We start from the raw sequence: 12,524 nt of genomic DNA on the forward strand, positions 1-12,524 counted from the left end.
ACCCCGTTTTTATCGCAGTTACCTGCAATTTTGAAGAAGGACCATGTGACTGGACACTAGAGGGTTGGAAGCTGGATACCGGTGGTAGCTTCAAGGCCGTCCCAACTGATCACACAACTGGCACAAGCACAGGTAAAGGGCCACATAGAATGACGTATTTTTCTGTCAAGTCTACTGCCTGTCTGCTTGTTGACACATATAATAAAAAACAGCCGTTTTTGAGCACGGACCGCTTATACACCCAAGGTGAACGGTTTTTGTAGGCGCTTCGCTGTCTAGCAGCTGGGGGAACTGCTGCGCACTACTGTGTCATGCCATTAAAAATGCGTTAGCTAGTTTTGTTGCCAGTGGCTTTTGTACTGTTTCGATGCGTGCAGTTTAGAGGTAGTATAACGCTAGGCAAGCAACATAAATCGAAGACATTCATGCTGCAATGCGCCGCCGCGGTGGCTCAGCGGTTATGGTGCTCGGCTGCTGACCCGAAAGACACGGGTTCGATCCCGGCCGCGGCGGTTGAATTTCTTTGGGGGAGAAATTCCAGAGGCCCGTGTGCTGTGCGATATCAGTGCACGTTAAAGAACCGCAGGTGGTCGAAATTTCCGGAGCCCTCCACTACGGCGTCTCTCATAGCCTTAGTCGCTTTGGGACGTTAAACCCCATAAACCATAAACCATTCATGCTGCAATGCAAATAAATAACGGAGAGAAATTTTTGTTCACAGTTTATTTCATTTGAGTTCAAAACCACATAGCGGTGTTTGTGCGGTTCACTGATATATGCTTGCAGTTCATTGAAACTTTGGTATGAGTAAAAAAAGAAGACCAGATGGCGGCCCGCTGCTGATGCATGCAGCTATACGACACCGGCTTCAAGTGCGTCGCATTCAGCGTATGCGTCGATTTCACGACGCTAGATAATCTAAATAAAATAGACGCCTTCGATACCTGCCATTGCAATGTGCAACCCTTGGGCGACAACGCCTTAACGATCCAAAACGAAAATGTGGAGGGGCATCCATCGATATCATAGTGGGGGAATGAGACGAGTAAACGAAATATGATTTAGAGGCGTAAGACAATGGCGACGAAATGCTGTGATAGAATGAGCAATCTGGATGTTAACGGAGTGTATTGTACGCCGTCGAAGTAAAGTTTGTAACTCAACTCCTATGATAACTCACGCTGACACCTGTTGATCTAAACATGGCTTCCATAGCTTTGACGTAGTTACGCACTCATTTGTTTAGTGGTACGTAAAAAAGGCGTTGGAACAGGATTACTTATATTTATTGACAATGGAAAATAAAGTGAGTGCTGTAATCAGCACAGAGCAGTAAAACGTTTAGAGCATCTGTGACTCCGCAACACGCAAAGGGTACTAAATATGTTTGCAGTGCTCCACGGCTAAGCAGGTGTTTTTTTGGGAAATCGGAGCAGCTTCTTTGGTTGCTACAAAATTAGTCCGCGGTGAGTGTGCGCCAGAAAATCGGATCATGAAATGGAATTTTGCTTCCTTAAACTTCTTTGCAGGCAATTTCGCTAGGCTTGAAGGACGGAAAGGGCGCATTCTGAGCGCCAGGCACGACTTGAGTGTGGCGGAGCGGAGGTGCTTTCGCTTCTGGCACTTCTTCACGGGCCAACGAGAACAGACTCTCAGCGTGTACAAGCACACAGCCGAGCCAGCAGAAACGCCACAGCTCGTTTGGACCATCCACGGGGAGGACCGCCCTCCGCGCCAGTGGCTTTCGGGATCAGTAAACGTGGCAGTCAACGATTCATCATCGCTGGTGAGAACTGCACTGAAGTACAGGGGTGCGGCGTAATTGAGCAGCCGGTATTTTCACACATTTATGCCACGTTTCGAGACAGAAACCACTACTCTCACAGGAACCTGAGGGACCTTTTCTGGACTTCTGGGGCACAGAAACTGTCAGGAGTACAAAACTTCGGCTTCCTTAAAACAAGGTTCACGTCACCATGTAGAATGAGCGCGTCGCCTGTGCCTGGGCGTAGCGTAGCGCCAACGTATTTACTCGCTCCGCAGAAAAAGTTTGGCATTACACTTGACATGCTTGGCTGAACAACGTCACACACCTTAGAGACATGTAGCATCACCGGAGTACTCCATGTGCGCATAATTAAGGGCTACAACGGCGTCTGTTAGCCGCCAGGGTGGGACAGCGGCTACTACTCTGTGCCGCTGCGCACTGGTTCGCTGGTTCTGCGCCAGATAGAGGCGGCTGCATTTCGATCAAGGTGAAATGTAAAAGCGCTCGCGTACCATGGCTTCGGTGGAAGGTAAAATACTCATACGGTAGAAAATAATCTTGAACCTTCTGCTGCGGTCGTTTTCAGAGCGTGGCTGTTTGTTTGGCACATTAAGAAATGGTGACTGCTGTGGCTTCAAACCTAGGAGCCTCGAACACTATACATTTTTCTTTATGATTGTCTCTGAAGATAAATTTAAATCTATGATTTACCCTGAGAATTGTGCGGTGTGACCCCTTTATGGTTGCAGTAATAACTCACTATTCTTTTTCATCTAAAAAAACGCAGGCGCCTAGCTCTAACGTACAACATCCAAACATGTGATTTACGTGGATATTAAGGAAAAACTATAGCTTCGGTAACTCGGCTTTTTGATTAAGCTGCCAATCTCAGCAAGTACAACATAAAGTTATTTTTTTAAACAAGGGGAAAAATAGATTTTCAATTAAAGTGTAAGAGGAGTTCACTGATCTTACGTACACAAAATTGAGCTTACGAGCGGCAACTAAAACAAAAGTGACCGTTTTAGTATATGAAAGGAGCAAACTGCACGTTTCCCGAATTATGGAGTCACCTATGAAACCATGTTTTGTAGGATCATTAGAAGTCCGTACTCGGATAGCAGCTCAGTATATACGCGGAACACTGGAGTGGCTACACTGTTACCGTACGCCGCAGCCTCCTTCCAGCCCAGTGCACTTACATCCGGGTTTTACAATAATATAGGTACCACAGGCACACACGCAAGCACACACACAGAGAAAAAGAAAGCTTTCACTACGCGTCCACCACATTACGAGAGAAGAAGTAGCCCGTTCCAGCAACGCATGCCGGCATCTCCTTTCACGAGATCTAAACAAATAAATATAAAACGCCTTTCGAACTAGTGCGCAAAACTAATGCACAGCTAACAAGTCCTCATCATGGCCTACATTAAAGGTGTGAATAATCATGTTACTCCTATTGTCCACAAATTCAACCCGTGAAGAGTGATGCCACGGGCCGACTTAAACCAAATTTTTAGTAATGCTGCCATTTCCTTGAAAAAAAAAAATGGCTATGTCCAAGTAGTTTTAGGTGCTGGGAGACTAAGCTGTTCAACTGGGGCCGGCGTTGTTTGGAATCAGGGTCAGAGCTGCGCGAAATTTTTCCGTGCTTGCTGCCAATAGGACGAAAAGTTCGGCTTGGAGTCCGTAGGTTTCGACTTCAGTTACGCGCGATTTTGGGAGGATGTTCGACGTGCATTGCCGAGAATAACAGCTAAAAAAAAAAAAAATTCATGCTCAGAACGTCGGGAGAATAGTCAGTTGCAGTACAGGCGTTCTCAGCTGTTTTACGACCGCCACATTTCAGAAAGAGAATGAAGAAGCCGACGAGAGAACGAGAGCAAACTAGAGCGAAATAGAAAAAAAAAGAGAATGTCTCGCAGAGACGAAACCCGATCCCTGGATTTAGACACCAGAGTGCTGACCATTGCACCATGAGACTACACACTGCGACGCGAACAATCGAATCCGTGCTTCCTAGGAGAGGAAACTATTGTCGCCCCAAGATCACGCCGGAATACATCCAGCTGCATGATGCGCAGGCATAAGGGGCCTCATAGGCGTTCCGTAAAAGACGCCGCTTTTTAACTGCGCCTTCTTCCCTAGAAAAAAAAGAAGAGTCGAAATTGAGAAACAAAAAGGACATTAAGTGTCAAGTCGAGTGAAGCATTACTCAAATCGTTCAGTTCATTTGTAGAGCACGAATCGAAGGGCGCGAGAAATTGAAATTGGAAATGAAAAAAAAAAAAAACGAAAGGAAGGTCTCACCGAGATCCGAACTCGGATCGCTGGATTCAAAGTCCAGAATGCTAGCCATTACATAATGAGGCCTCAATTTCCGACGCCGGGTAAAGAAACCCGGGCCTCCTGGGGGGAAGCCAATTATTTTAGCCACTGAACCGCGCCGGATTTTTTCTTTTGAACAATGACCTCACAGGAAGCCCCGCGGGAAAGAAGACTAAGAATAATAATCGCAGTAACAGTACTTTGTGCAAGGTATATGTTTTCTTAAGCAGATTATCTTGATGGCCATAATTTTGACGAAGGTGTTCGGCATTCCCAGCCGACCGGTGAAACCACGCGTGAACACGTTGTTTCGCCAAGAATTCGAACAAAAGTTACTACATTAAGCAGTATCATCACTAGAGTCGATAAGAAGAAAACCCCGTACTCATTGGCAGATTTATTAACAATGATATTTGGTTATGAGGAGCGCAAAGGTGCGCAAAGTGTCTCAAGTGGACACCTGAACTGCGCCGTGAAGGAAGGGATGAAGAATGGGGTGAAAGGAGAAAGAAAGAGAAAGACGCACTGCAGTGAAGGGGTCCGATTAACTGCGACCTCCTAGGGTTCTTTACCGTGCACTGGCGTCGCACACATACGGGCCTCAGCTAACAAACTAATCCCATCAATGATGATAGACAGTGCAACCATGTGTCGGGTTCTACATCTTGAAAATTTTGATCGCGTTGACAGGCATTGTGTATTGTAGATAAATCTGATATCCAATCTGTCTGGAATCAGTCATGCACTTATGGTTGGTGGTGAGTAAACATGAACCAAGTAGTGGTGCGTGAAAACGAACAGAACTTTGGGGACGATGACCTCAGTGAAGCGAATTTGCAGTAAAGCAATCTGTGGAAAGGCAGCTTTGTGTACACCTCCACAGGACACCGGTACACAAAAAAAGCAGAAAAGGAAGAGAAGTGAGAAGAAACGCTTTTATCATGCGCCTGCTTCTGCTAAGCCAACCAGCAATATGCTTCCGCAGTTTCGCGTCATTAATACTTCTCTAGTAGAATTTTTGCTTGGCTATTTGGTACATCGTTTGAAAAAATGTCGTGCTCTAGAAAGACGAATAGAGAAAAAAAAACACACAACAGTACAGAGGTGTTACATTTCTCGTTACTTGCCTATTAGAGATGTGCTGTCTCTCATTGGAATTACTTTTATTTTTGGAACATTCAGAATGTACATCTTCTGATAGGTGTACGCGCTTCGATCACTGCAAACGCTTGCTTGGAATGTTGGGTTCAGTGATCAATACATGTGGATGGGCACCTAAAGGAACTGACAATAGACCAAAACGTGCTGTGAGGTTGACAGCTGGTAAAGAAAACAAGAAATAAAATTCTAAACTGCAACAGAAAACTGTATAAAACTAGGCGAAACGTCGTTCTGGAGGTGAAACTTCAGTCGTTATTGTTAAAAGACATAGCACAGCACAACGGGACAGAGAAAAGCCCAAACTACCGCTTTGTTAAGGTCCTCATTGTGTATGCTTGTCACGCGAAGTAATATTGGTGTACATATTGCATATTTTGTTCAATTCATCGTGTTCTATGTTTTAAAGGGACACTGAGGACAACGCTATCAATTTTTTTTGTTAGTAAAATTCGACAGTTCGTCATTTCGTGGCTTTGTTGCCGCTTGTCCGGAAGCGAAAGGTGTATTTATTGCCAAGAGATTTGGATTTGAAGTTGAAAACTTTTCCCCGCCGCAACGATTCAAACTCGGGACTCTCTTTTGACGAAACAGTAGAAAAGAGACCGACCTAAAATGGTGGAAACAGAAACGAGGACTCCGTGATCGTTGGCTACAAGCGCTGCACTCCCGCCCAGCAGCAGCCGAAATGAAAACTAGTGCTGGCCGGACGCTGAAGGCCTCTCTCAGCCGTCGCCGCTTCGTTTACGTTTGTACCAATGTTACGATGGGTACAGTCCTCTATTACCACAAAGAAGTTCTCGCGAAGAACGGCGGCCTGCACTTCAGCGACTTCAACTGCACACAGCGTGCGATGCTTTTGAGGGCTGAGGTGGCGGGTCTGTCAAGTAAGTCCTAGCTTCGAGGAGTCCGCAGTGTCGCTGTCACCGCCGAGCCACCGTCACGACTGATATGTAGCGACTGGTACGTGCGGGCAGATTTAAATTCTGTTATAATAGCTCTCGTAGGGCTGGTTATGCAGCTCAGCGTCTTGGTACGTTGAAGCTGCGAACACGCCGAGCGGTGCGTTTGTTAACGTGGAGGTGCGTTGAACATTGGCCATATGCAGCTCTTTTGACTCGTCGCAGTTGCGTGTCGTTGCACGAACTTCGCCCGAAGAGCACATCGAGAGGCACTTGGAGGTCCTCTGCTGCTCCGCCTTTGTAAATCGAGGCGCGTAACAAAGGCATGCTGGCATGCAGAAAGCATAGCCGTGAAACACCCCAAAACATACCGATACTCAGCGGGCCGCCTACCAACATTCAGGTTGTCTTTTTGCCGTCTTCCTCGCGTGATAAAAGTGCCCTAGTGGTTTCAAAACAAAACTTATATACTTCAATATCGGTCAAACGCGTAACCTTCATGCACGTTTGTCAGCCCCAGAGATCCGTGTGATCTTTTCTTGTGTTTCGTCATCACACTTGTACTTGCGAGATTGGCCTGTTGCGGCGATGCCTGTATTTTGGTTCTGAAATAACTACGACCAGCATCGACGAAGGTCCAGCAGAAAAAAGCGTTTATTGCCAAGAGCATGGTGTTCTTATAGTGCGCCGATAGCGGGCCGTGCGCAGCTTATCAGCAGCACGGGATGACACGTCAGCGGCTCGCTAGGCGCTAACGCTATCACAGGTTCTTGCTATTTTATACCTTATACGAGCTATGTTTTCAGTAAGAGTAGTGTTTTTGAGATTAGGAGCTGGTATTCTATCTGTACAGCCAACTTCAGTTTCTCCTCAGTGTCCCTTTAAAATGTGTTGTGTTTGCAATGTTTTGCTATGATTTGGCCAATATTCAGTGCATCTTGTGATGCACACAAAGTTCATGGGGAAAATTGGTTTATGGTTTATGGTTTATGGTTTATGGGGTTTAACGTCCCAAAGCGACTAAGGCTATGAGAGACGCCGTAGTGGAGGGCTCCGGAAATTTCGACCACCTGGGGTTCTTTAACGTGCACTGACATCGCACAGTACACGGGCCTCTAGAATTTCTCCTCCAAAGAAATTCCAGCCGCCGCGGCCGGGATCGAACTCGCGTCTTTCGGGTCAGCAGCCAAGCACCATAACCGCTGAGCCACCGCGGCGGCTCATGGGGAAAATTGGTGCTCTCTTTACGTCGACGAGTGTAACGGCACAATAGCGGCAGCCGTCACTGTGCGCTCGCGCTCGCAGCAGCATTCGCGAAGTTCTTCCGAGCACTGCTTCGGGCGACCTACCTCTTCTCTTACGGAAGCGAGATAACGGAGTGACGGCGCGCTGACGAGCATGTGCCACGAGCAGCGAACCAGGCGCCAGGTAATACTCTCGAAATAAATGCGCACGGCTGCGCTTTTTGCACGACTACCAGGTTGCGCTCTACATCGCACTAACAGCTAGCGCTGTAAAATGCACCACCGATTGTCACTTTGCTGCGATAATTAAACGGCATCGAGCAAAGCTCTACAGCCCTGGCCCTAATTCGATGCGTGCTTCCGTTCGCGGCATCAGCGGCTGGAGCTGCAGGGCGAGAACCCGGAGGGAAATGCGACCGCGCTGGCCGTGGACGACTTGCTGCTGTCTGGGTGGGCGTGCCCGAGGTTCGGAAGCTGCAGCTTCGAGGACGACCTGTGCGACTGGAGGAACGTGGCCGGCTCATCGGGTCTCGCCTGGCAACGTTGGTCTGGCCCCACGCCGGACCGCAGTGGCCCGGCCATCGACCACACACTGGGCTCAAGGCATGGTACGCCACCAAACCACTATGCAGGACTTCCTTTGTAGCTCAGTACAGGCTTTTTAAAATTAATTCACTCTGCAGCCAAAAATGTGGATTAATTTTTCATGTTACTTAATTAAAACAGAAATAAACTCAGAAACAGGGTTGATAGCTGCGGCAAGTTATCCTTTGAGTAATGTTAGCTGTTCTACGCTGAGATAAAGGTGTACCATAGCTTCTCGATCCACACAAGGCCGTTCATGCTACAGGATTCTGAAGGGAAGAAATATACTATGTTACCCGCGGCATGAGGGCACGCCACCTCCCCACTCTTTGATTTCAGGTGCGTCTGGGCACAAGCCAAGAGCGGCGGATTGTGCACTTGACAAAAAAGAATGTCACACCTGATGACACAAAGGGCCATTTATTCATAATAAAAGAATAACACCTGCCAGTAATTGACGCCGAAAAATTTTCGTAACGCCTATGATAAGGAATTCAGCCCATTCCAATCGCCAAAAGATTACAGCCAGTGTTCACCCATGCAAGGGTAGAGGTGACGCTCTGAGTAATACGCCTACGCTGGGGAAGACGCGGCGCTGGCTACCGCAGCTCACTTGAGAGGCTTACAAATGACGAAAAGGAGCGCCATTGCGCCCCGGTAGTTAAAATAGGCCAAATTTTGGGGGCTTTCAAGTGGCGCGTCTTCACATGCTTAATCATGGCCCGTAAATTGTTGTTGTAGTGGTTGTTGTCTCCCTCTTCACGGTCGGACTAACGTGGCTCACGGCCGCCACTCAGCCACAGACTGTTGTTATGAGCGAATGGCTTTGCGAAGTCGTGCCACAGCTTCTACAATTTTCAAAGCAAGTACTCCGAGGCGAAGCTGAGAATTTCGAAAAACGGTGAATGAAAACCGGTGGTCAAAAGCACGGAGGCCACTTCGCGGGTGGGCCAAGAAGTTGTCCTGCTATATACGGTATCGGATGCTGTGACGCTGCTTACGCTGAGAGGCTGCAGGAACCTAAAGGACCTGTGCTCTTCATTGCGCGCAGCTACGGAGCACGGCTCAGAGACTATTCTGAGCAGTCTCCATGTAGCCTACGTATACTTTTGACAAAGGGCGCATGTTCGAACCTGTGCACTTTTCTTTACTTGAGCGAAGAGTGGGTTTGAAGATCAAAATATGGGGCTGCATTCGCTAATCCCTGATTACATGCGAGCGGAGGCGCTTTTTTTCCCCACCAGGCTTTCTAATATTAATATGACCTTTACCACAAGGCTAGCCTGTAGGAGGTCTCGCTTTGGACTTGTTTGTTCACCACACAAGGACGTAGCAGTGCCTCGCGTATATATATCTTGAGCAGGGGACCTGATGCATCTAGAAACCTGTTTCTTCGATCATACAGATTTCTGTCGGGGCCGAAGTACAGTTTAGGGGTGGCAATATAGAATTTCAGAGAAAAAACGCCCACTTGTTTTATTGAGACCAGAAATTTTCCTCTCCAGTTCTTGTAATGTGCCCCTCAGAAGTGCAACTGACTCTGCGCAGTGGACGTGCTGCAAAAAGTTACACCTTATTTCCAGGTGAAGCAAATCCTAAGCTTGGGCGTGAGTGCGATCTGCATGGGATATTCTTTGCCGGCTCTATCCAGTCTGTTACAGTTACTTACTTGCTCCTCAGCGTTGAGGGAATACCCAAAGCGAATACGTGTACGTTCGCTCCCCACAGGCCATTTCCTGTTTCTCAACGCTGAACGCGCCAGGGACAACCGAGTGGGCATCATCGAGAGCGAGCTACTTCATTACTCCCCCAAGAGCTGCCTTCAGTTTTACTACTTTGCGGACCCGAAAGGTGCGTGTTGCGTTGTGAGATTTAGCATAGCCGGCACTTGCATAAAGCGGCGGTGACCTGGTTTTATATTTGTATCCTGCAGGCAGCCAAGCGAAGCTGACAGTTCAATACGTGCGACGCGGGAAAGTGTTTCGTCGTATTGGTGTCTTGGCTAAAGGAAGACCTGCGGGATGGCAACTTTTCCGAAGCCTTCAGAGTTGGTTGCCTGCGGCCTATAACGTAAGCACCACTTATGCGTACTTGAGCTTTGGAATTGGTAATGCCGATGCCTAACTGGTGCAGAAAAGGCCAGGGTTTCAGGATTTCGTAGCGAAGACTTCTGCAAAAGCCGAGGTTCTCTCATTCCTCATGCCTTGCTTAGGCTTACTTATTCGCCCTTCCATAGACAGTGTAATGACTCTTCAGTTGCAGAGATCGCTTAATTACTTCGGGAACAGGTCTTGAATGTAGTCGGTGCTGGTAAGGGCCCGCTTATGTTCCGAGTACAACCCGATATCATCGTTTAATTTTTTGATGGCTGCTTGCTGTAAGCCATGGAATATATATTAATATTCACTACCCGGGAAGCTGTGGTACTGTAGGAACCCGCAAGTATGCAAGCTAATCAATTCGTACCCATACGGAGATAGGCTCCATGTTAGCTTGTGATTTATGTTCGCAAAGCCTCAGGCTTGCTACATGTTTTGAATTCGTTGTGGTAGATATATCAAGTTAAATCGAAGACCTACATATGTTTTTCAGATGAATTTGCGGCGTTCTGTTGTCGCATTCGTGTTACATGTGATTTGTTTTCCCACTTCAACCTCGAAATAAATTAAAATACCGGCTCGCATTCGTTCAACTTCAGTGTCAAATACTTCGTATTAACCTTGCAGCTGGAGATTTGAAAACCGTTTTCATCGCCATGATCAGGTCAGCAACTCAATCAAAGCAGCATTACCAGCTAAGGTTGCCAAGAAATGTAGAACTAACCCCGTGATACATCACAATTTCCGGCAGCTATTGGAAAGACGCTGCTTTTTTCTTCATTTGTGCAAGCATGCGTTTTCTCTTTGGCTCACGTGAGACGGCTGACAGGTGGGCTCTTGAAGAGCTTTGTGGCAGGACATCGAGCGTGTTGCGTCAATATCGAAGTGGTGAAAGTAGGTCTCGAGGAACGATTCATAGAGCCGCTTGGTAGGCCTTGCTGCTGTGCGCCGTTCTCCATGCCTAGAATTTATGCTATCCATTCGAACCAGATTCGGATTTCTGGGTACCCCGGCGATGACGAACCAGTCGACGTGGCCATTGACGACATCCAAGTGTTCGACCGTGACTGCCCCGGAAATATGCCTCCAGACGATACACCGGGTAAGGTGGCCCCGGCGGCCGTAGTTCACTTCGTTTAAAGTATGATCAGTCGTACGGCGATCGTATTCACTATTCTGTACCACTGTGTAGCTATGAGCAGTAGTGCTTTCCGTACCAGATCTGTTTTTGCCGGGGGTTGGTCTGCGTCTTGTATTCCTGCAGGTATTATTCCGTTAAAACCACACGAGCAATCATTCGTTTTACTGCGCAGCTGTTAAGCGCTGATTCCTGGGCTTTAATGGGACTCCCTTATTCTGGAAGCTTCCATATTAATCCTTCCTGTATAGTACTCCCAAAACGCATATAAAATAAATCAGACAGCAGCCGATCTGTTATGAGCGCGTCGGCATAGGTGAGAGGCAGTGAACGGAGGGCACTGTCGATGACTGTGGTAATAAAAAACGCAAGAAGAATAAATAAGCACATCAAGAGCTGCGTCTTGACATTTCCAGCTACTACGTTGTTTTTGGATTAGCGGCATTGGCCATGCGCTTCTATAGAGTAGATCAGGAAGACAGCTGCAGCGGGTTACGCTTTTTGCTTGTGTTTGATTTCTGTGGTCATTTTTTTCTTGGAGATCTAATCTTTAATTCTCGACTATTTACTGGCAGTAGAAACGCGCAACTCAACGATCTGGGACTGCGACTTCGACATGGATTTGTGCTCATGGAGCCAGTCAGGGAACACATGGATCATCCGGTCTGGTCGAACTGCTATCCTCACCGGCGACGGACCGCACACGGATTCGAAACTGCGCACTCTGGAGGGTAACATGCTCATTCTTCTTGCTTTTTATTGACCTTCATTTTTTTTTTATGAATGTTACGTAGGACAATTTTAGTTTTTTCACAACTGAGAGAGGCTTCCATTATTGAGTAAAGAAGATCCTGTCTCTGTACCTTGAGTTATGGTATGGTATGGTATGATATGGTATGGTATAGTAAGTAGGTGTTAGTTGAAGTACCGAAGCTGTACGTCACGCCGTCATGCCGAGCATTTAGATGAACCTGGCAACATCGGGCAAAGTCGGCCTGTTGGGATGAAATTTGCCTGTCGGCCTCGAGTAGGCGCTAGCGACTCGGCCTGAGCACCCGCCCAGTCGGGCCGAGTCTGTCAGACAGCAGTGGGTAACTTACCCATTGCACAGTACATAGGCATGAGGCACCGCGCCGGGTTTATATGAATTTCAAATTTGTTCTCAGGCCGGCGTATTGTATCATTGAAGGAACCTTTACTATGTCATTGATGCAAGAGAAAAACGTGTGATGCTCTAAGGAAGCGCAGGATAAGAGCGAGAAATTCGGGTGAATGCAGTATAAGCATTCTATCATCGCT

The 12,524-nt window shown here is 47.4% G+C and overlaps 1 protein-coding gene across 1 annotated transcript in view; it reads left to right on the plus strand.

The window, feature by feature from the left end:
• LOC149351441 (MAM and LDL-receptor class A domain-containing protein 1-like) overlaps positions 1–12,524 on the plus strand; it is a 177,537-nt gene that overhangs the window by 93,350 nt on the left and 71,663 nt on the right. The window contains 7 exon segments of the mRNA XM_089580756.1: positions 19–132; positions 1,530–1,786; positions 7,780–8,011; positions 9,717–9,839; positions 9,922–10,058; positions 11,078–11,189; positions 11,801–11,956. Of these exon segments, the coding sequence (XP_089436882.1) occupies positions 19–132; positions 1,530–1,786; positions 7,780–8,011; positions 9,717–9,839; positions 9,922–10,058; positions 11,078–11,189; positions 11,801–11,956 (1,131 nt within the window).

Source organism: Amblyomma mixtum, chromosome 3 (genome assembly GCF_055824585.1).
Source record: "Amblyomma mixtum isolate Tamu chromosome 3, ASM5582458v1, whole genome shotgun sequence".
In the NCBI taxonomy this organism is placed as follows: Eukaryota; Metazoa; Arthropoda; class Arachnida; order Ixodida; family Ixodidae; genus Amblyomma; species Amblyomma mixtum.